The sequence below is a fragment of the Macaca thibetana genome, chromosome 7 (assembly GCF_024542745.1).
Source record: "Macaca thibetana thibetana isolate TM-01 chromosome 7, ASM2454274v1, whole genome shotgun sequence".
In the NCBI taxonomy this organism is placed as follows: domain Eukaryota; kingdom Metazoa; phylum Chordata; class Mammalia; order Primates; family Cercopithecidae; genus Macaca; species Macaca thibetana.
Window position 1 is genome coordinate 102078708 of NC_065584.1, and position 23216 is coordinate 102101923.

Sequence of the window (23216 nt, forward strand, 5' to 3'; positions counted from 1 at the left end):
GCTGGGCTGTGGACCTCTCTGCCTGAACAGGGAGCCAAGGGAGGTGGCATGGGGAGAGGCTGGACCTGTGACTGAGTGCACCTTGGTGGCGCCCAGCCCTGGGGCCAACTCTCAACTGTGGCTGCACATCCTAACACCTGATGCTTAGGCAGTGCTTCTCTCAAAGCGTGGTCCCCGGGCCAGCAGCAGCAGCAGCAGCAGCAACAGCAGTGGGGAACTTGTTAGAATGGGGAACTTGCACATTCTCAAGCTCCACTGCAACCCACTGGGTCTCAAACGCTGGGGGTGAACCCAGCATCTGCCAGGTGATGCAGATGCTCACTGTAGTGTCAGAGGACCATGCTCAGGTGCTGGGATGGCTGAGAAAGCACCGCAGGTGACTCAAGTACCCTAGGACCAGAATCACCTGTGGAGGTTAAAAAAAGGAACAGCTTGGCCAGGTGCGGTGGCTCACGCCTGTAATCCCAGCACTTTGGGAGGCTGAGGTGGGTGGATCACTTGAGGTCAGGAGTTTGAGACCAGACTGGCCAACATGGAGAAACCCCATCTTTACTAAAAATATAAAAATTAGCTGGGTGTGATGGTGCATGCCTGTAATCCCAGCTACTTGGGAGGCTGAGACAGGAGAATCACTTGGACCCGGGAGGTGGAGGTTGCAGTGAGCCAAGATCCAGTCACTGTACTCCAGCCTGGGTGACAGAGTGAGACTCCATCTCAAAAACAAAAACCAAACCAAACCAAAACAAAACAAAACAAAGTTGCTTGGACACCATTCCAGTGATTTTTATTTAGTGTAAGCACTAAACTACTAATTATTATGAAAATAACAAGAATTCTGCAGTTGATTTCTGGTCCAGACCCCTCCTCCCTGTACAGTATGCCCTCCCCTCAGAGAGCCGAGCCCCAAAGCAGAGTGCTGTGACTCTTCCTGGGGTACCCTAGATCTGCAGGCAGTCCAGGGAAGAACAATTACTTATCGACACCTGGTGGGTGCTTAAGCTAGGACAGGCATGGTGCTGGGGGCTTCGCATGCAATGTCTCACAAATACCCTACGAGTTGTTAGAATTCTCATTTTACAGATAGAGAAACTGAGAAGTTCAGTGAGTCACCTTAAGTCAAACAGCTACTAAATGACAAAGACAAGATTCCAACCTACTTCTCTCTGACTCCACAGTTCATTACCTTTCCTTCCTCGTTTTACAAATAAGAGGAGGGGTGACTGGCTCAAGGTTGCTGGGGTGGCACCCTTGACATTTCCTATACCTTCACTTCAAAGTCCACAAATGCTGTGGCACCAAAATCAAGAGGAGCTGAATGCCACCCCAGGAAATAACATCACCTTTCTAGGCATAAATGCACCAGGAATAGGGCTAGAATGCAACAGCAAAGGGTGGGATTAGTAATTAAGCCATATGCTACTTAGATTCCCAAGCTGCATTTTGGACCCACAGGATTCAAGATATTAAGGAAATTGACACTTGCCCACTTCCCCAGCATAAGACTTCATTCCCTCCTAACATCACACAGAAATGGGTCCTGTCTACTGTTAACCCAGCTCGGAGAGAAGAATAAGAAGAGGACCCAGTGATGGCGTAGAGAAAATATAGAGCCACTTTACTATTAAAAATGTATTTTCCAAAAGCAAGGTAGTTGCTGTCCCAAAAAGCCGAAAGCCTCTAGTCCCTGGGGAATGGGCTGGATGGGGCTTCAGTCTGACACAGCCAGGCGGGGCAGCCCTCGGCGGGCTCGGATTCTCTGGGAGATTTGGTAGAGCTCCATTGTTGCCTTCGCATCTTCCACCGAGCTGTGTCCAAGCAGGCTGTTCTGCAGACACAAGTATAGAGTGGGGACTTGGGATGAAGCTGAATTCAGAGGCCCCACGATGGGGTCTTCCCTGGTCACATCCCGATTTCCAGAGTCCCCAGGTGGGTCAGTGGGTGACAGTCTCTTGAGGTCTCTGACACTCTGGACTTAGGAGATTCAGCAGGTGGCTGGAGCTGGCCTGCCTTCAGCCCTCGGGCCAGTGGCACAAAATCCAGCCTCCTGGGAACCAGGCTGTGCCTTCAAGTCACCTGCAGTCCCGCAAGGTAAGTAGAGGCTGCAGACTTGCTGTCAGACACACACAGTGGCTCCAGCAGCTCTAACAAGGAGCTTCAGGACACCGAGGAGGGAGTGAGGAACTCCAGCTAGGGACACGGGGAAGGGCTGCTCAGAGAGAACACAAGGACATCAATAAATGGAAAGGAAAGGCTGCAAGCATTTAGGAGGCAGGGAGAGCATGTGCAGCTAAAATAAGAGACCTGAGAGGGTGGGGGCAGGGGGTGTGTGAAAGATGGTGTGGGGACAGATGGTGGGCCTGGATTTATCACTGAAGGCCTTGAATGCCGAAGTCGGGAGCCTAGACTTTATGGGGTAGTGCTATGGGAGTCAGGGGGCCCTCAGTCCATTCAAGGGAGAAGCGATGACCATTTACCATGTCTTCCATGCACTAGGCTGAAGTTAAACCTCTGAGCTGGATACGATTATTCCCCCATTTTACTGATGATAAAACTGAGGCTCACACACAAGCCAGCCAGTTGTGGAGCTAAGATGTGGATCCTGCAGAGGCAAGTACGCTGGGCAAATCCTCACTGCAGTCACCTTTCATCTCCCTTTGCATCCCCAGCTCAGCCCTGGTGTCCTGGCTAGTACCCAGCATGGGAGTCAGCGGGCTGTTGGACCTGGCTGCATTTTCTTGGTGTCCCTCTGTCGAGAGAGGCCATCCTGTTCTCACAGGGGCTCCTTTTCCAGGCACTCCAGACAGGGTGTTGGGAATACCTGGTTAGGTGGCCTAGCTCAGAAAGGCTTTTTCTCATTGCCGTTATTATGCTGTACTGTTTTATTTTTTAATGTTTATTTTTTGGCTTAGACACTCTATCATTAATCAACAAGCAGGTAGCATGGTGGTGTCGTCCGCGCTGTGCCTCTGAATACCTGCCTGTCACCATCCTTGCTTGACAGATGAGGAAACTGAGGCACAGGGAGGTTATGTGCCCTACCACTCTGTTCTATAGAGAGGGAAGCCAAGAACAGAAGAAGAATGCAGCACCAGCATCCTTTATTACCAAGTGGCGAGGTGAAGAGCCCTGGACTTGGAATCAGACAAACCCAGGCTCCAATTCCCAGCTCCCCTGCTTATAAACTCTGTGACCATGGGCAAGCCACTTTTCCTCTCTGGGCCTCTGTTTCCTCTTCTGTGAAATGGGCCTGATTATACCTGCCTTAGAGGATGGAATGAGAGATGCCAAGTGCCCAGCATCCTCCACAGGGCTTGGTAAATGGCAGGGTCCTTCCTTTCCTATGCAGCCTAGTCTACCATGCACGCAGCTTGGCGGGGAGCCACAGGCCTGCCATTTCACCCCCTCGAGGGGCAGTAACACCACTGCCCAACTGTGACAGCTCTACCATGTTAGCTCCTTGTGTCCTGTGGGTCAGTTCTAGTCACAGTGATCAGTAGCACCACTGTCCATGTGAGGGGGGCTGGAGAGCTGGTTTCTAGGGGCATCAGTGCAGGCAGGAACTGCCTGGTGGGGTACTGAGCTTCTGGAACAACCAGGCTTAATAAGCCCAGGGACAGAGCCTAAGAGAAGGCCCTGGGTCAGGCTCAAGGCCCCAGACTGAGAACCACAGAGTGACAAGGGCTCCAGGAAAACCCCAGCCTGGCCCTTATGTGCCTCACGTGCCTCAAGGCTAACAGGCCCAGACTCAGGCCTGTTCCCTGCTCCGGACATGGTTCCTGAAGTTCTTACCAGCAGGCGAGGGGCGGGCTCCATGCTCCCCAGCCCCTCACCCAGCCTCAGGCTTTGGCTCAGCCGGCCCCACTCCGTATGCCTTCTGTCCTCCTTGACTAAGACCCTCCAGGCTCTGTTCAGATCTGGTCTCCTGCCCTGCCAGCCCCATCCTTCATCCTGCTCCCAGGGCACTGCCTTTCCCTCCATCAGATACTCCCTACCATGTGTGCTGATGACCTGGTTAAGGGCCACCTCCCAACCAACCAAGAGCTCAAGGACAGAGACGGGTCTTGCTCACCATGTGTCTCTAGGATCTGGCCTAAAGCATGGAGCAGGTGTTTAACAAACAGCCGTTGACCTGAAGGGTCCCTGTGTGCAGCCCTGGCTCTTAGTGTCTGGCCCCTCTCCCTCTGCCCTTCCCACAGGGTAAACTCCCAACGCCCCACATCTGCATGCCTTTTCCTGCCGGCTTTGCCCACCAGCCAGAAGTGCTGTGGAATCAGTGCCCAGGAGCAGCAGCAGCTGGAGGTTGATGGGAACTGGTGTACAAATATACCAGTTCCCTGGCTCCTGCTGTGAGACACATCCGAGGTGAGGTGTGTGTTTTACACCATTGCCCAGAGTTCTATGGTGAGAGCAAGCTTCACTTCCCACAGGGTGACTGGCTTGATTTCAACAACAAAAGCAAACCTTTGTTGGGTGTTTCTCCTTCCCTGCCCTCATCCTCACTCTACCAGCCCAGGGACCAGGCACAGCAGGACCTACCATCAATGCCTCGGGCAGGCTGCCGAGGTGTGCGAGGGCATGAGGGAGGAGGAAGAGGGGAGGGGACAGGGAGGGAGAAGGGGAAGAAGGGGAGGAGAGCGAGGAGGTGGGGGAGGGGGAGGAGGGCAAAGGGGGAGGGTGAGGAGTAAAAGGAGGAGGGGAAGGAGGAAGAGACAGGTGAGGAGGAGGGCAAGGAGACGAGAGGGAGGAGGGGGAAGACGAGGGGGAGGAGAGGGAAGAGGGGGAGAAGGACAAGGAGGTTCTCACCTGGATGCTCTTGTGCAGGAGGCGCTCACTCAGCACCCGCAGGGAGACACGTCTGCAGTGGTCCAGCTTGGCCTCACGCCACAGCAGCATGTCGGTGGACGTGTCATAGATTGTGTAGCGGCTCATGTCCTCTTTCAGTGCCTGGAAGTCGTGCTTCAGGTCATGACCCACCACCAGCTTGCCTTTCAGGAGCTGCAGGATCTGGCCAGGAAGACATGTGCCCACCCCTACATGACCCAGCATCCTCTGGGTGGGTCTGGGGCTGGCAAGGGAGCAACCCCTCCTTGAATGGCTGTGTGACCTTGGGCAAATTATCATCCCTCCCTGGGCTTCAAATATATCATCTTTGAAAAGAAGAGATTGGACTAGGTCCCTCCTCACACTTGATAGTTTCAGTCTGTGCCAAAAGCCTACCTGGGCTCCTTCGGGAGCTGCACTGTGTAGGAGCAATGATTAGTACGTCCTGAGTATTTCCCGGGTGCCAGACATGCCTCAAAATCCATCATGCATATTATGTTGTTTAATCTTCCCAACAATTCTATTGTGGCAGACAGAATAATGACCTCCCAAAGATGTCCACACCCTAGTCCCCAGGATCTGTGAATACATTACCCGGCAAAGAGGAATAAAAATTCCGGGCAGAATTTAGATTGCTAATCAGTGAACCTTCAAATGGGGAGATTGCCTGGCCTACCCATGTGGGCCCAACATAATCACAAGGCTCCTTACATGTGGAGGTCAGAGTGAATCCACGTGAGGAAAACAGGCTGTTGCTGGCTTTGAAGATGGAGGGAGGGGCTGTGAGTCTAGGTATTCAGGCAACCTCTAGAAGCCAGAAAGGGCAAGGAAATGGATTCTTCCCCAGAGCATCCAGAAGAAACCGAGCCCCACTGACACTGATTTTAGCCCAGTGAGACCCATGCTGAACTTGGAAACTACAGAACTGTAAGAGAATACATCTGTGTTGCTGTGAACCACTAAGTTGATGGCTTCCTTACGGCAGCCACAGAAAACTAACAGTGAGGAGGGAGCACTGCATTTAACTGAGTTTTACAAAGGAAATATCTGAAACGCAGACAAGTAACATGCCCAGGCTTACTCCGATGATTTTAAAACAAGTTTGCAAATTCCTTGATACTCTTCTTAAAAAAAGATGGAAAAAAACTCCCCTCCCTTTGCATATGGGCTGGGCTGTATGACTTCTGACTTCTGTCTGGGACAGGAATTCTATAAGAAGTCCAGCCACCAGCCAGGCATGGTGGCTCATGTCTGTAATCCCAGCACTTTGGGAGGCTGAGGCAGGCGGATCACCTGAGGCCAGGAGTTTGAGACCAGCCTGGCCAACATGGTGAGACCCTGTCTCTATTAAAAATGCAAAAACTACACGGACGCAGTGGCTAGTCCCAGTTACTCGAGAGGCTGAGGCAGGAGAATTGCTTGAACCTGGGAGGGAGATTGCAGTGAGCTGAGATTGTGCCACTGCACTCCAGCTTGGGCGACAGTGAGACTCCATCTCAAAAAAAAAAAAAAAAAAAAAAAAAAATCTGGCCACCCCAAAGCCACCATGCTAGAGAGACCATGCGGAGAGCCACCGAGATAGTGATGTGGCCAAGGCAGGCCAGCACCAGCCACCAGACAGGTGGGTGAGCAAACCTTCCAATGGTTCCAGCCTTCAAGGTGCCTTAACTGACGGCCTGTCCTGCTGCAGGAGCCCACGATCTTAGCGTGTGCCCCAGGAAAGAGCCTTCTGGTGGCTAACACCTTCCCCACAGCCTGTCTTCTAATGGCCAGCGGGCATGGGTCACGTTCTCTCCCCTGGCAACCACAGAAGACTGAGGCCCTGCCAGGGTCCATGCATGGTCTGTTTGGACCGGCCTGCCTGCCGTCTGTTTGGAGGCCTTCTCTGGACAGAGCTCATGCTCAACTTAGAGGACTGGGGAGAGTGTGCTAGAGAATGAAGGGGCGCTGCTCCTGAACCACACCAGCGCTTCTCAAGCTTGAGTGCGCTAGAGGCCACCTGGGAAATGGCGATAAAACTGAGGCTTTAAAATATGACAACAGGCACACGACCTCAGAGCAGCAGCTCAAGGGAAACTGTGTAGAGGAAACTGCCTAGCACACAGCGGCGGGCAGAAACGGCACGGGGTGTGGAGAGATGTGGGTGTGTGGGCGGCCATGGGTCACGTGTCTTTTCTTGCTAACATCCTTTGTGCTCCTGAACAATGTGGCCTGTTTTCCCCTTCTAGGGGCTTGGCTCAGGCCCAGTTCACACAAAGCCCTGAAGGAACTCATCCACCATCCCAGAGGCAGCCACAGCTGGGCCCAGACATAGAAGGCTTGGCTCAGGCCCAGTTCACACAAAGCCCTGAAGGAACTCATCCACCATCCCAGAGGCAGCCACAGCTGGGCCCAGACATAGAAGGAACGAATCATCGTGATGTGGATTCCCAGGAAACTCGTCACTTCCCGAGCCTGAGAGTCTGGAGATATCAAAGGCCCTCTGGGGTAAGGTGAGGGTCCAGACTGGTGAGGCCTGAGTGGCCCTTTAGCAGCCAAGGCTAAACAGACTGAGGCAGGTCTGAAAAGGGAAGGAGTTGGGCATCTGCTGGAGGGGTCTACATGAGGCACTATGGGGGGAGTCACCATGAGACTGAGTCAGAATAAGAGGGTCAGACTTTGCCACTTTCAAAACCTTCCGCTGCGTTTCCACTCTACTCCAAGTATTTCCCAGATGTGCCTGATGCAAAAATTCTGGAGGGCCAGGCCCTACACAGACTTACTAAATTGAAATCTCCAGGGAGGGGTGTCAGCAACTGTTTCAGGGGATTCTTCCCATCTAACAAGTCTGCACTGAATCCCACTGAGCAGTCCAGAGCCTGCTGCCTCTACCATGCATTCATTCATCCGTCGTACATTAGTTCATATACCGATTCATTCATTCTTGACTGCCAGGAGAGGCTATGAGTAAGGGGCTCTGAAGAATGTTGTTCTTGCAGAGGACCAGGTCCCTTACTATCACCTTCTGGAGTGGCTCCAGCCCCAGTCTTTGCTCTTGTCCCCTGCCAAGCTCCCTTGGTGTCCCTGCCCCCGGCTAGTGCCTGGTTCCCACAAGGCCGCTTATCCTGGGGCAAATCTGGATATTGAAGCCTTCCTCCTTCATCTGGCTGAGCCCCAGAAAGACCTGCCAGGTGGCAGGGCCCCAACAGGACACTCCCACCTGTGCAAGGACTACCGGACTGGCTACAGCTGAAATCTCTCCCTGTTCACAAGCTACCATGACTTCCCTTCTGTCTGCATCTGGGTCCGCAACCACGGTGCTTCCCAGGCTGGATGCCCCTCCTTATGCTGGGTTGACATTAAAAGAGCATTCAGTCACAAAAGTGATTTACAAGTTACTAAAAATTACTGTTAGACTTTTTAAAAAGGAAGAAGAAAAACATTAACTCACCAGGTGGGACCCCCGAATGTCAGCAGTGATTTGTATCATAGCTTCCTGCATGTCCTTAGGCAAATCACTGCCCCTCTCTGGATGCCAGGCTCCAGTGCATAGATTCCCTCCTGTGCTGACAGTTTCATTTGTGGGGCTCTCTATAGACCGGGGTTTCTTAGCCTCAGCACTGTTGCCATGTGGGGCCAGATATTTCTTTGTTATGTGTGCGTGGCAGGGGAGGGAGCTGCCCTGGGCATTGTGAGATGTTTGGGAGCTCTCTGGTCTCTACCCACTAGATGCCGGCCACTGTGACAACCAGAAATGTCTCCCAACATTGCTAAATATCCCCTCTATATAATGGTCAGACACAAAGATGTCAGATCATAAGGCTTTACATTATAACATAATGTCGCCACATTACAATAAATAAAAAGGGATGGAGTGGGGGGCCTCCACTCACATCAGTGGCCTAAAGTGCTAGCACTCCTGGGTGGACTTGGGACTCCCTGGAGCCTCCTGACCACTATGGGCTACCTTATTGCTGGCTGCTGGCTGGGCACACTCACTACTCCTTACTGGGAGGAGATAGAGAGGTGAGGGGCCTTTGAAAAATGCCTGCATAGCCAGGTGCAGTGGCTCATGCCTGTAATCCCAACACTATGGGAGGCCAAGGCGGGAGAATTGCTTGAGGGCAGGAGTTCAAGACCAGCATGGCCAACATGACGAAACCCCGTCTCTACTAAAAATACAAAAATTAGCTAGGCATGGTGGCACATGCCTGTAATCCCAGCTACTCAGGAGGCCGAAGCACAAGAATCACTTGAGACTGGGAGGCAGAGGTTGCAGTGAGCCAAGATTGTGACACTGCACTCCAGCCTGGACAACACAGCAAGACTCTGTCTCAAAAAAAAAAAAAAAAAAAAAAAGAAAGAAAAAAATGCCTGCATGAAACCAAGGGCTGGCCAACCCTAGACTCACCTGAGAGGTGTCACCTTGTCTTGGGGGGTCTCATCAAAGGGCTGTTAGGCTTCTGCCCTTTGGGGGCTCTTGGCACATTTAGGGGCCTGTGAGCCTGATCTGTCTTTGGGATTAAAACATTACGGATGATAAATGGGATCAAACTGCCTCCGGAGCCTCCAACAAATTGATACTCAGTGTCCTAATCCACAGAGACAAATAATGACCATTACTGGGCCACATTTCTACTCATGTGCTATGCAGGACATCGCCCCTTACATACATTGGACACTTAGCATTTATAGAGTGCATTCACACACACTGAGCATGGGATCTGAACACCACAGCTCCAGCTCCGGAGCCAGAACCTGAGTCTCTGCTCTACCCCTTCCTTGGACAGCTTACTCAGTCTCATACTTCAGTTTCCTCATCTGTAAAATGGGAATGATGGTACTAGTTCAGGGTTGTTGGGGGGGAGTATGAAACGTGCTCAGAATAGTGCCTGGGCCATGGGGCTGGATACACGTGTACTATTTAATCATCTCTGTGTTACAGAGGATCCTACTTAGGGGAGCACAAAGAGGTTCAGCAATAAGCTAGAGGACACAGCAATCCAGAGGCAAAGCTGGGATTGGATCCCCATGCAGCCCACTCTAAACACAGTGTGCTTACTCCCTGTCCGTCAGGGTGGTGCATCACCGCATCTCGACAGCAAAGGCCAACACAAGGGCAGAGACAATTTTACTCCATGCAGCTGCCAGAACTCTTTTGTATTTATGAAAATCAGTTCAACTTCAATCCCACAAACATTCTCAAGTCACCTGTGTGCAAAACACAGGTTCCAGTCTGGGGGCAGATGAAGTGTATAGTAAGAGCTGTGGAAATAGGCAGATGGTGTGGGTGAATGGACAAGCTATGAAGTGCATCAGCAACAGCAAGGAGGGCCAGAGACCAGGGATCAGTGGGGCGGGGATGGTGGGCAGGAGTGGGTAAGTGCATCATAAAGGTCTCTTCTGGCCTGAGGCTGCCAGAATGATGGTATTTCTAGGGATGGGGATAGGAGAGACTGGGAGTTGGCTGAAATGCATGGTAGGCAATGGCCGACCTATGAGAGAAAGCAAGAAAGGCAGGTAGATAGGGGTTTGGAGAGCCTGACTGCTGGGTGCTGAGCTGGGGGAACCTTAGGCAATAGGGAGCCATGGGAGATATTTGAATGGGGGAGGCGGCGATGATCTGAGCCAGGTTTTGGGAAGTTCTTGCAAACATCAGCTGTGAACCAGGCACTGCGCTTAGGGCCACAGTCCATGTCACTGCATCTGACCCGCATGAGACCAGGGAGGAGGCACTACGAGTCCTCTTCTATGATTAGGGAATGGAGTCTCAGAAAGTTCAATAACTTGCTGACAATTGCACAAACCTATAGGTGATGGAGCAGGAACTGAGAAGCCCAGATGTGGTTCCAAAGACCTGCCTGGTCTTCGAACCCCTGCCTCGTCGTTCAGTGGCTATCAAGTGCCCAGTCTGAGCAGGGTTCTATGTCACATGCTGAAAGCGTTGTACTTCGCATAGCCTCTAACTGTGAAACAAAAGCATTTCTGCACCAAATCTGGATGAAGACTGAGGCATCCAGGCCCCTAGGCCAATGCTCAAGGGCGCCCAGGGAATTGTGGTTTTACAGGTCTGGATGTACAGGGACTGGGAGAGGCCCTACTCTACTGCCTCCTTTCCCCCTGCTCTGGGCTCCTCTGCCCCCTTCTGTCACTCTGATGAGGAGGGAAACTGGGGATGAGGCGGAAGGAGAGGGACATATTGCCCACCCTGACTGCTCAGTGGGAATCTGAGGGTGGGGAGCTCCTCGTGGTGTCCCTGGGCCTCCCATCAGCACCTGAACAGACTCTCACCTCTTCTTCACGTTGCCCTCCCCTTTTTGGTGACACACCAAATGTTTTCTTCCTTTCCTAACGTTTTCTTCATTCCAATTCTCTGTCTGCCAAAGATGATGCAGGCCCTTGTAACTGCTCCCTTTTTTTTTTTTTTTTTTTTTGAGACCTAGTCTCACTTTGTCTCCTAGGCTGGAGTGCAGTGGCACAATCCCAGCTCACTGCAACCTCTGCCTCCTGGGTTCAAGCAATTCTCCTGCCTCAGCCTCCCAAGTAGCTGGGATTACAGGCACGTGCCACCATGCCCAGCTAATTTTGTATATTTAGTAGAGATGGGGTTTCACCATGTTAGCCAGGCTGATCTCGAACTCCTGACCTCTGGTGATCTGCCCACCTTGGCCTCCCAAAGTCCTGGGATTACAGGCATGAGCCACCACGCCTGGCCTCTGACTCTTATCATCATCTTTTTTCTCACTCCCATCTATCCTGCATGGTACTCCCATTCTAGTTTTCTTGAAACTGGTTTTTATCCTCCCATGCATTGCTCAAGAATCTTCAATGGCTCCCTGTGGCCCATTTAATTGCCTACATAGACTCTCCTCCACTTCTTTCAAATACCACCAGCTTCAGAGTCTTTCCAGAACCATGATGATATACTGTGACCATCCCCAGGGTTCCCACACTATACTGTTGATACAGGTTGAGCATCCCAAATACGAATGCTCCAGAATCCTAAACGTTTTGAGTGCCAACATGACACTCAAAGGAAGTGCTCATTGGAACATTTCAAGTTTCAGATTTTCAAATTTGGGATGCTCAACCAGTAAGTATAATGCAAATATTCCGAAGTCCAAAAAAATCCAAAATCTAAAACCCTTCTGGTCCCCAGCATTTCAGATAAGGGCTACTCAATCTGTACTTCTAGAACAGTGTTGTCCAATAGAAATATAATGCAAGTCACAGATGCAATTTTTTTTTTTTTTTTGAGACAGAGTCTTGCTCTGTCACCCAGGCTGGAGTGGCAGTGGCACAATCTTGGCTCACTGCAACTTCCACCTCCTGGGTTTAAGTGATTCTACTGCCTCAGCCTCCCGAGTAGCTTAGATTACAGGCACCCACCACCACGCCTGGCTAATTTTTGCATTTTCAGTAGAGATGGGGTTTCACCATGTTGGCCAGGCTGGTCTTGAACTTCTAACCCTAAGTGATCTGCCTGCCTTGGCCTCCCAAAGTGCTGAGATTACAGGTGTGAGCCACCATACCCAGCCCACAAATGTAATTTTAAATCACCCAACAGCCATATTTCAAAAGGTAAAAAGTAAACAGGTGAAATTAATTTTAATGTTTTATTTAACCTAACATATGCAAAATACTATCATTTCAACAGGTAATCAATATAAAAGTTATTGAGACATTTTATGGCTCTTTTAAATTTTTAATTATTATTATTTTTTAATAGAGACAGGGTCTCTGTCACCCAGGCTGCAGTGCAGTGGCATGATCATAGCTCGGTACAGCCTCAAAGTCCTGGGCTCAAGCAATCCTTCACGTCAGCCTCCTCGAGTAGCTGGGACTACAAGTATGCACCACCATGCCTGGCTAATTTTTATTTTATTTTATTTTATTTATTTTTTTATGTAGAGGAGGTCCCACCATCTTGCCCAGGCTGGTCTCAAACTCCTGGGCTCAAGTCATCCTGCTGCACTGGCCTCCCAAAGTGTTGGGATTACAGCCATGAACCACTGCATCTGGCCTGTCTCTTTTTTAAAAACAAGCCTTTGGCCAAATGCAGTGGCTCATGACTTAATCCCAGCACCTTGGGAGGCTGAGGTGGGTGGATCACTTGAGGCAGGAAGTTCGAGACCAGCCTGGCCAACATGGTGAAACCCCATCTCTCATGAAAATACAAAAACAGACGTGGTGCACAGCTACTTGAGAGGCTACTTGGGAGGTCAAGGCGGGAGAATCTCTTGAACCTGGGAGATGGAGGTTGTAGTGAGTGGAGATCGCGCCACCATGCTCCAGCCTGGGCGATAGAGCAAGACTCCGTCTCAAAACAACAACAAAAACAACAACACAAATCCAGTGTGGACTTTACACTTACAGCACATCTCAGTTCAAACCAGCTACACTCCAGGTCTGAATTCAGCCTACTAGCAGCATATGGCTGCTGGGGACCCCATTGGACAGCATAGTTCTAGAGACTGTAAGCCTGAGTTTGGATTCCTGAGCAGTTGTCTCATATTCCAGCTATCTTAACAGCGCAAGTTATTCAGTTTATAGGTTGAAGTGTGTCCCGCTCTCTCAAATTCATATGTTAAAATCCTAACCCCCAATACCTCAGATTGTGATTTATTTGGAAACAAGGTTGTTGCAGATAGAATTAGTTCAGGTAGGATGACGTCACACTGGAGTAGGGTGGGCTCATAATCCAATATGATTGGTGTCCTTTGGAAAAGAGGAAGTTGGCCAGGCATGGTGATTCATGCCTGTAATCCCAGCACTTTGGGAGGCCAAGGCAGGCAGATCACCTGAGGTCGGTAGTTCAAGACCAGCCTGGGCAACACGGCAAAACCCTGTCTCTACTAAAAAATACAAAAATTAGCCAGGCATGGTGGCAGATGCCTGTACTACAACTCGGGAGGCTGAGGCAGGAAAATCGCTTGAACCCAAGAGGTGGAGATTGCAGTGAGCCGAGATCGTGCCACTGCAGTCCAGCCTGGGCAACAGAGTGACTGTCTCAAAAAAAAAAAGAGGAAGATAACCAGGTGCGGTGGCTCATGCCTGTCATCCCAGCACTTTGGGAGGCCAAGGCAGGTGGATTGCTTCAGACCAGCCTGGCCAACATGGTGAAACCCTATCTTTACTAAAAATACAAAAATTAGCTGGGTGTGGTGGCTTGCGCCTGTAGTCCCAGCTACTCAGGAGGCTGAGGCAGGAGAATCACTTGAGCCTGGGAGGCAGAGGTTGCAGTGAGCCGATATCCTGCCACTGCACTCCAGCTTGGGCAACAAAGCGAGATTCCGTCTCAAAAATAAAAAATAAAAATAAAAAGAGGAAGTTTAGAGACGCACAGAGAGAATGCCATGTGAACATAAAGGCAGAGATCTGGGTGAGGCATCTATAAGCCAAGGTACCCCAAAGCTTGCCAACAACCCCCAGAATATGGGAGAGAGGCAGGGAACAGATTCCCACTCACAACCTTCAGAAGGAACTAACCTGGCCGACACTTGGATATCAGACTGCAGCCTCCAGAACCCAGAGACAGAACATTCCTGTTAAGCCACCCAGTGTGTGGTGCTTTGCTATGGCAGCCCTAACAAACTAATAATCAAGCGAGCCCCAGTTTCCTCATCTGTAATATGGGGATAATAAGGTAAACAATCATGGCCAGATGCGGTGGCTCATGCCTGGGACTTTGAGAGGCCGAGGTGGGCGGAGCACCTGAGGTCAGGAGTTTGAGCGAGACCAGCCTGGCCAACATGGTGAAGCTCCATCTCTACCAAAAATACAAAAAAAAATTAGCCAGGCGTGGTGGTGGGTGCCTGTAGTCCCAGCTACTTGGGAGGTTGAGGCAGGAGAATCACTTGAATCTTGGAGGCAGAGGTTGCAGAGAGCCAAGATCGCGTCACTGCACTCCAGCCTGGGTGACAGAGTGAGACTCCGGTTAAAAAAATAATAATAAAACAGACAAACAATAAAACAATCATAATAGCTAACTTTTTTTTTTTCCCCTGGCTCTGTTGCCCAGGCTGGAGTGCAGTGGTGCCATCTTGGCTCACTGTAGCCTTGACCTTCTGAGCTCAAGCAATCCCAGCTGCTGGAGTAGCTGTGACCACGGGCATGTGCCACCATGCCCAGCTAATTTTTGTGGTTTTTGTTTTTGTTTTTTGTAGAGATGGGGTTTCTCCATGTTGCCCAGGCTGGTCTTGAACTCCTGAACTCAAGTCACCCACCCGCCTCCATCTCCCACCGTGCTGGGATTATAGACGTGAGCCACTGCACCCAGCCAATAGCTAACATGTTTTTGAGTACTTATTTAGGTACTCTCTCCAGACCCTTTCTCAATCCTCACAATAACCCAACGAAGTTGCTACTACTATTATCCTTCTTTTCTTTCACTAGGTGCAAAGAGGTTGAGTAACTTGCCCATGGTACCTTAGCTGTTAAGTAATGGGAGCTGAGATTGAAACTGACCCTCTTAAGTCTGCGTTAACAGTTCCTGAGAACCCGCCTGGCAGGGCTGTTTGTGAGAAGTGAATGAGCTTAGGAATGGCCAGTGCTTAGGGGAGCAGCCAGTGCATAGTGAGTGCTCAGTCAATAGTAGCTATTGTTGTCATTTCATCCCCAGCACCTGGAGCCTGGCACCGGTTGGGTGTGTGCTGCTGAGAGGAACCTGTATTCTTCTTGGACTTCCTCAAACCCCACCATGGCGTCTAGAAACTGACGAGCTCGCCTGCCCTTCTGAGATTTCCCAGGGGTGGCTAACCCTGTCGACGCCTTTTAAGTTTTGCTTTCCACTTAGTAATTCAGAGAAACAGAAAGTAAGACCTGGAGATGATCTCACAATCAGCTAAGAGCAAGACTGTAGGAAATCCCTGGACCACAGACTCAGGATTCAAACTGAGCAGACAGCCTACTCTGGGTCAGAATGCTAGCCTGGGAGCAAGGTCCACCCTCAGCCCAAGAGGCTCAGCCGGTTCTCCAGGACTGGGAGGGCCAAAGCCTCTGGCCGGGGCCTCAGCCAAGAATCCTCTCATTTCCCCACAGGTCTCACCAGTGGCAACCTGGGGTAGAGGGAAGAATGGGGAATGTAGACCCCAAGTCACTCAGTTTGGGACTAAGTGAGTCAGATGGGACTCAGTTTCCCCCATTTTAAGACCGGCAAGTTGGACCAGATCCAGATAGATGCCCCAAAGGCAGCTCCCAGATGTGAGTCTATGGTTCTCTGAAGACAGGAAGCCTTCTCCAGGATGTGATGGAGACACCACCAGCTTTCTCCCAGCAGCAGTGTGGGAAATCTTACAAGCGGGGTCACAGGTCACAGATAGGCACCGGGGGAAGGGGCCAGGGAAGTAGGAGAGGGGTGGTTTCCGTAGTCCCTGCTGGCCTGGCCTTCACTCACCTCCAGCCTGGCCACGGCAAATGGAGTGGCCCCCACCATGTGCTGAGGGGTGACCCCGCTGACCCGTGTTCTGTAATCGGTGATCTCTCCCTCAGGCCGGATGAACTTGTCATACAGCACAGCACCGTGGACGTTCACGAGGCTGCAACGAGCCAGGCCGCTCTCCCGGTGGGGCCCCATCCCCACCATCTCGCAGTCCATGGCCACCACCTCACGGCTCCCAGCCATGTTCCTTGGGGACCCTCAGAGATGCTGGAGAGAGGGGTATGGGGGGCGGTCTCACGCTTGGGCAAACCAAGCCTCCAGGTGTCCTCAGCCAACCCCAGCTGGCCTTACCCTCCACCCTGCCCTTTGTGTCCAACACCACCTGGCCACAGTGGAAGCTGGCCTCTTGCCTTCCCCCTCCCCCTGCCTTACCCTGCCCGTGGGTCCCAGGGCCTCTGCCCAGCAGCCTGGGGACCGGGAAGTCCCCTCCCGCGGCCTCCCCAGCTGCTTCTCCAGCTCCCGCTCTCACCTGCCTGCCTCTGCGCCCTCAGCTCACGTCTGCCTCTCTGCTGCCACTGCTCAGCTACTGCAGCTGCTCTCAGCAGTGACTCATCTCTAACTCCAAGCCGGCATCCCGACCCTGTTTCAGTTTCTGGTTTGTTATCAAGTGAAGTCAGGGGCGGAAGGCCGGGCACGTGGGCTGGGCTGCTCCATCTCCTGGGCTACCGGCAGGTGGGGAGCTCAGCTCCGGGCCGGGCCGAGTCAGGGCTGACGGAGCTGGCAGACTCCATGTCAGGGTGCCCCTCCTTTGCCCCGGCCCTCCCCCTCCTCAGATGACGCATCTGACGTTCGTTCATTCGTGGAGTGGATTGCAACATCTTTGTTTCCTTTCTCACCCTCCACCCAGAGAATAAACATCCCCAGGACTGGAGCTCAGGGAATGTCCCACAACTAAGTTCTGGGGCCTGCTACCAGTCTGATACTCAGTGGTCTCTTATGGGGACAGGGAAGCTGGTTCTTGGGACATACAGGCTTTTATTGGAATGGGCAGGAGAAAGTTGTGGTGGGGGTGGCTAGCCCCCACTTCCAACCCAGGGAAGGCAAGGAGCAGAGAGGGAGCCCTTATAGGCCTCCGTGGGCTCCGGATGCCTCAATGAGCTCTGCCTCCAGTGGGGCTGACACTGTGAGGGTGAAGGAGAAGCAGGCCTTGGGGGAGCCCCCACCAGCCAGGGCACACTTCCCTGGGTCCACACTTTCCCAGGCTAGGACTTTGAGCTATCAGAACAGTGCCTGCCAGATAGGGAGGGCTCGGTATTTAGTGAATGACAAATGAGTTACAACTGGGGCAGAAAGAAAATCAGCTTTCAATGAGGAAAGTGCTTGTCTTTTACTGTGGTGAGATCCAACAAGAAGCTGAGCGTTCCCCACGCTTGCCTCCTACCCCAGATCTGTGCAGAATCTACATTGATCCCTCCAACCTGATTGCCTCCCAGTGTCATGAAGATCTGTGGTTTGAAAAGTAACTTCCCTAGGTCTGTGATATTTTCAGCAAGTGGGATTTGGACACCCAACTTTAACAGACCTCAAAAATAAAACCAAAGACTGAAATATGTCTTCATAAGAAAGCATTGCTCCTGCTTATTGTTCACTGGATGCAAATTTGAGGTGTTTGAGGATTTTTGGTTCCCATCCTGAATAAGCAACTTTTGCTTTACTTCAGACTGTGTGGGGACTTTTTGCTTTTCAAATGCATAAAAGTTATCCTGATTTAGGAGGAAATGAAGTAACATTCCTGTTACTTTATAGGAACATGTACTTAAAAAGTAACCCCCTAAAGATCCAATTGTAGGTTTGATTCTACAATCCCCACAGGACCCCCAGGTGCCCCGTGGTGATCCTCAGGAACATCTTGGCTGCAACCCCTCACACCTTCACCCCCGCTCACCTCCTTGGGTCTCAGACAGAGCACATCCCACTCCTCCAATATTTTCCCCATGCATCTGTGCCTGCTCTGTGTGACCTGAGCTGCCTCTAATTCTTACCCTTTCCTGTGGAAGCCCTACCCTAGTCCTCACCTGCCTGGCCCGTGTGGCTGCAGGAGTTGCTCCCGGGTCTCCCACCTCCATCTTCATGCCCTGCTCAAAATGGTCCTTTGAGTCCTACCATATTACATTTCCCAGAATCTAATCTCTTGTACTGTTCATGATTGAGGCACTGCTCAAGAAATTTAGTGATTTCCTGTTGTCCAAAAAAAAAAAAAAATCAAATCTCAACTCCGACAGTTTCCAGAACCTCTTCCATCAGCCCACCAGCCTTGCCAACCTCATCTTGCATCACTATCCAATCTAAGGCCTTTCTTTTAGGTTTAAACCCACATTCAGGGCTTTGGTTTATGCACATGGTGACTTCTGTCAAACTATCAGCAGGCTGTTCTGAAACCCCCTGCATCTCCCAAGGACTAGGTCTGATGGCCAGAGGGACCAGTAAGATCGGGTTTCTGCTTCAGGTGGACGAGACAGGCAGTGCTACAAAGGTAAGCCCCTCTCCTGTGCCCTTACCACTCCCACCTCCCCTACTTCCTTCCAACCACACTGGCTCTTTCTGTCTTCCTCCAACATTCTGGTCATGCTTCTGTCTCAAGGCCCGGGCATTTGCTGTCCCCTTACTCCTGAAAGGTCTTCCAATGTGGCCTGGGGGGTCACATTGCTCCCATTCCATGACGTCTTTCCATGAAGCTATCCCTGACCTCTCTATTTAAAACCGCACTTCCTGCCAGGGCGATGGGTAGTATCTATAATCCCAGTTACTCTAGGCTGAGGCGGATTTGCTTGAGGCCAGGAATACGAGACCAGCCTGAGCAACACAGGGAGATCTCATCTCTAAAATGAAAAAATAATCCATTGTGGTGACTCACACCTGTAGTCCTAGCTTCTCCAGAAACTAAGCTGGGAGGATCAATTGCACCCAGGAGTTTGAGTTTGAGGTTATGACAGTGCCAATACACTCCAGCCTGGACGGTATAGGGGGCCCTTGTCTTTAAAAACTAAGTTTACTTCCTATCCCCCTTCTCTGGCCTTTTCCTGTGGGAATTAGCACCCTCTGAAACACTATTTTACTTGTTCATTTACTGTTCCCCCTGCCATCTGTTTAGTCCAATGCTGGGCCCCCAGCACCTAGAACCCTGCCTGGGTCCCAGCTGAACTGTTTTTCAAGTGTATTGTGTGCTCTGATGTTGGACGCCACGCACCGGTGGCTCAGCACCCAGAAAGAAGCCTGACCCCAGTCAGGATTTCCCGGTGCTGATGCTCTACCTTTAACTGGCATCACCCACTGGCAGGCTACGCCCACAGATCTTGTTGGATCAGGTGACAGCAGGTGAGTCGCTCAGGGCAAACTTGTCAGCCTTTCAAGACACACATCCAGCTACAGCTGACTACCTGTAATGGCCATAACAGGTGCAAGTCGGCCACTCTGTGGTCCTCTCTGGATCCGCAGCACTGGCCTGGCCTCAGGCTGAGATAACTCATACTGGAGGGCGAGAGGCACCTCTCCCCACAGGGGACATGCTCTCCCAGCCCAGCCATCTCCAGTCCTGCTAGGTATGTACCCCTAAAATGTGTATGTGTATTCCTAAATTGTGGTTGGCCCTTGAACAACATGGGCTTGAACTGCACGGGTCCACTGATGTGCAGATTTTTTTTCAATAAATATATTGGAAATTTGGGGAGAGATTTTTCAACAATTTGAAAAAACTCAGATGAATTGCATAGCCTAGAAATATCAAAGAAATTAAGAAGCTAATTATGTCATGAATGTATACAATACATGTAAATACTAGTCTATTTTATCACTTACTGCCATAAAATATGCACGTCTATTATTAAAAGGTAAAATTTAACAAAACTTACCTACTTACAGACCACACATGGCACCATTCTCAGTCAAGAGAAATGTAAACAAATGTAAAGATGCAGTCTTAAACTGTAACTACATAAAATTAACTATAGTACATAGTGCACTGTTAACGTAGCCACTTCCTGTTACCGTAGTGAGCTTAAGTGTTGCAAATATCTGCTTAAGACGTGTGTGACACTAATCATCCCTGCTTCAGCAGTTCACATCCAGTACATCTGGTATCCCAGTAAGATGGAAAAAGTGATTTCTTGCAGTTTTTGTGGTGTTTTTCACCATGTTTAGTGCAATACTGTAAACCTTGAATCCCACAATGGGACCCATATGAAGTGCCACTACTGATGCTGGAAGTGCTCCCAAGAAGCAGAAAAAAAGTCATGACATTACAAGAAAAAGTTGAATTGCTTGATATGTACCATAGATTGAAGTCTACAGCTGTGGTTGCTGCCACTTCAGACAGATGGTTCATCTCATATGTAAATAAAGTAAAAAACTTACAATATCAATAAATACAGTAAATATATTTTATCATCCTTATCATTTTTTCTCTCACTTACTTGATTGTAAGAATACAGTATATAATACATATAACATAAAATATGTGTTATTTGGCCGGGTGTGGTAGCTCACGTCTGTAATCCCAGCACTTTGGGAGGACGAGGCATGCGGATCACAAGATCAGGAGATCAAGAAAATCCTGGCTAACATGGTGAAACCCTGTCTCTACTAAAAATAAAAAATTAGCCGGGTGTGGTGGTGGGCACTGTAGTTCCAGTTACTCAGGAGGCTGAGGCAGGAGAATGGCGTGAACCCGGGAGGCGGAGCTTGCAGTGAGCCGAGATCGCGCCACTGCACTCCAGCCTGGGCGACAAAGTAAGACTCCATCTCAAAAAAAAGAAAAAAAGAAATATATATATATGTGTGTGTGTTATTTGGCTACCTGTTATCAGTAAGGCTTCTAGTCAAATGTAGTTTATTAGTTGAATTTTTGGGGAATCAAGTTATATGCACATTTTTGACTGTATGGGGAGTCAACACCCAATCCCTATGTTGTTCAAGGGTCAACAGTATATACCAAAGGTTGAACCATAAGAAACAGTGGGGCTGGGCACAGTGGCTCACACCTGTAATCCTAGCATTTTGGGAGGCTGAGGTGGGCAGATCCCATGAGCTCAAGGGTTCAAGACCAGCCTGGGCAACACAGAAGACCTCGTCTCTATTAAAAATACAAAAAATCAGCCAGGTGTGGTGACATGCACCTGTAGTCCCAGGTATTATACTTGGGAGGCTTAGGCTGGAAGATCACTTGAGCCTGGGAGGTTGAGGTTGCAGTGAGCTAAGATTGTACCACTGTACTCCAGCTTGGGTGACAAGTGAGACCCTGTCTCAAAAACAAAAAACAAAAAGCAAAAAACTGTAGAATATTAGCAATTTCATGTGGTTTAACATATGTAAAACTATGTTAATAGATACATATTATAAAACACATGTTAAGAAAATGAGTTAAAAATGAACTGTATACCAAAAAGCATGTAAGAAGATGCTTACTAATGATTAGGGAAATGCAAATCCAAATCACATCATCTCATACCCATTAGGATGGCTGCTATGGAAAAACAGAAAACAAATGTTGGCAAGGATGTGGAGAAACTGAAACCCTTGATCACTGTTGGTGGGAATGTAAAATGGTACAGCTACTACAGAAAACAGTACAGCAGTTCCTCAAAAAAAAACTAACTACAGGCCAGGCGCAATGGCTCACACCTGTAATCCCAGCACTTTGGGAGGCCGAGGCGGGTGGATCACCTGAGGTCAGGAGTTCAAGACCAGCCTGGCCAACATGGCGAAAACCCGCCTCTAGTAAAAGTACAAAAATTAGCCGAGTGTGGTGGCATGCGCCTGTAATCCCATCTACTTGGAAGGCTGAGACAGGAGACTAGCTTGAGCCCGGGAGACGGACATTGCAGTGAGCCAAGATCGCGCCATTGCACTCTAGCCTAGACGACACGAGTGAGGCTCCGTCTCAGAAAAAAAAAAAAAAAAAAAAAGAATTACTATATGATCCAGCAATTCCCCTACTGGGTATATATTCAAATGAATTGAAAGGGGGGTCTTCGAGAGGTATTTGTACACTTGGGAGCACTTCCAGCATGCTCATAGCTGCATTATTCACAATGGCCAAGGGGGGAAGTAACCTAAGTATTGTTGACTGACAGATGAATGGATAAACAAAGCATGGTAAATGCATACAAAGGATCATTCAGCCTTAAAAAGAAAATTCTGGTCAGGTGCAGTAGCTCACTCCTGTAATCCCAGCACACTGGGAGGCCAAAGCAGGAGGATCACTTGAGGCCAGGAATTCAAGACCAGCCTGGGCAACATAGGGAGACCCCGTCTCTAAAAAAAAAATAATTAGTTGCCAGGCATGGGGGCACATGCCTGTAGTCCCAGCTATTTGGGAGGCTGAGACAAGAGGAAAACTTGAGCCCAGGAGTTTGAGTCCAGCCTGGGCAGCAGTCTCTTAAAAAATAAAATTCTGACACATGCCACAACATGGATGAAGACACTGTGCTAAGTGAAATAAGCTAGTCACAAAGTGACAAATACTGTATGATTCTACTTGTATGAGCTATCTAGTCAAATTCATAGAAGTAGAAAGTAGAATGGTAGTTGCCAGGGGTTGAAAAAAGGGGGAAAACGCCAGGTGCAGTGGCTCGCACCTGTAATCCCAGCACTTTGGGAGGTTGAGGCAGGGGGATCACCTGAGGTTGGGAGTTCAAGACCAGCCTGACCAACATGGAGAAACCTTGTCTCTACTAAAAATACAAAATTAGCTGGCCGTGGTGGTGCATGCCTGTAATTCCAGCTACTCGAGAGGCTGAGGCAGGAGAATTGCTTGAACCCGGGAGGTGGAGGTTGCGGTGAGCCAAGATCGCGCCATTGCACTCCAGCCTGGGCAACAAGAGTGAAACTCCGTCTTAAGAAAAAAAAAGAAAGAAAAGAAAAAAGGGGGAAATGGAAAGTTTCAGTTTCACAAGATGAAAAAGTTTGAGATCTGTTGCACAACAATGTAGATACAGACATAACACTATTGGACTGTACACTAAAAGCAATTAACATAGTA

The 23216-nt window shown here is 50.0% G+C and overlaps 2 protein-coding genes across 4 annotated transcripts in view; one reads left to right on the forward strand and one right to left on the reverse strand.

Annotated features, from left to right (window-relative positions):
- The first annotated feature begins 1018 nt into the window (after positions 1-1018).
- Positions 1019-23216, forward strand: part of MRPL46 (mitochondrial ribosomal protein L46) — a 172594-nt gene continuing 150396 nt past the window's right edge. Inside the window, exon 1 of the mRNA XM_050797694.1 lies at positions 1019-1023. The gene's annotated coding sequence lies outside the window, so the exon portion shown is untranslated. The remainder of the gene's footprint in view (positions 1024-23216) is intronic.
- ISG20 (interferon stimulated exonuclease gene 20) overlaps positions 1590-23216 on the reverse strand; it is a 239153-nt gene continuing 217526 nt past the window's right edge. Inside the window, exons 2-5 of one of the 3 annotated variants that reach the window (XM_050797710.1) lie at positions 16710-16729; positions 16196-16447; positions 4804-5004; positions 1590-1825 (exon numbers count right to left, since the gene is read on the reverse strand). In XM_050797710.1, coding sequence (XP_050653667.1) covers positions 1709-1825; positions 4804-5004; positions 16196-16423 — 546 coding nt within the window. In that variant the 5' untranslated portion in view covers positions 16424-16447; positions 16710-16729 and the 3' untranslated portion in view covers positions 1590-1708. Of the gene's footprint in view, positions 2207-4803; positions 5005-16195; positions 16448-16709; positions 17056-23216 lie in introns of those variants that run through there. The other 2 variants (XM_050797711.1, XM_050797708.1) reach the window with 2 other exon arrangements.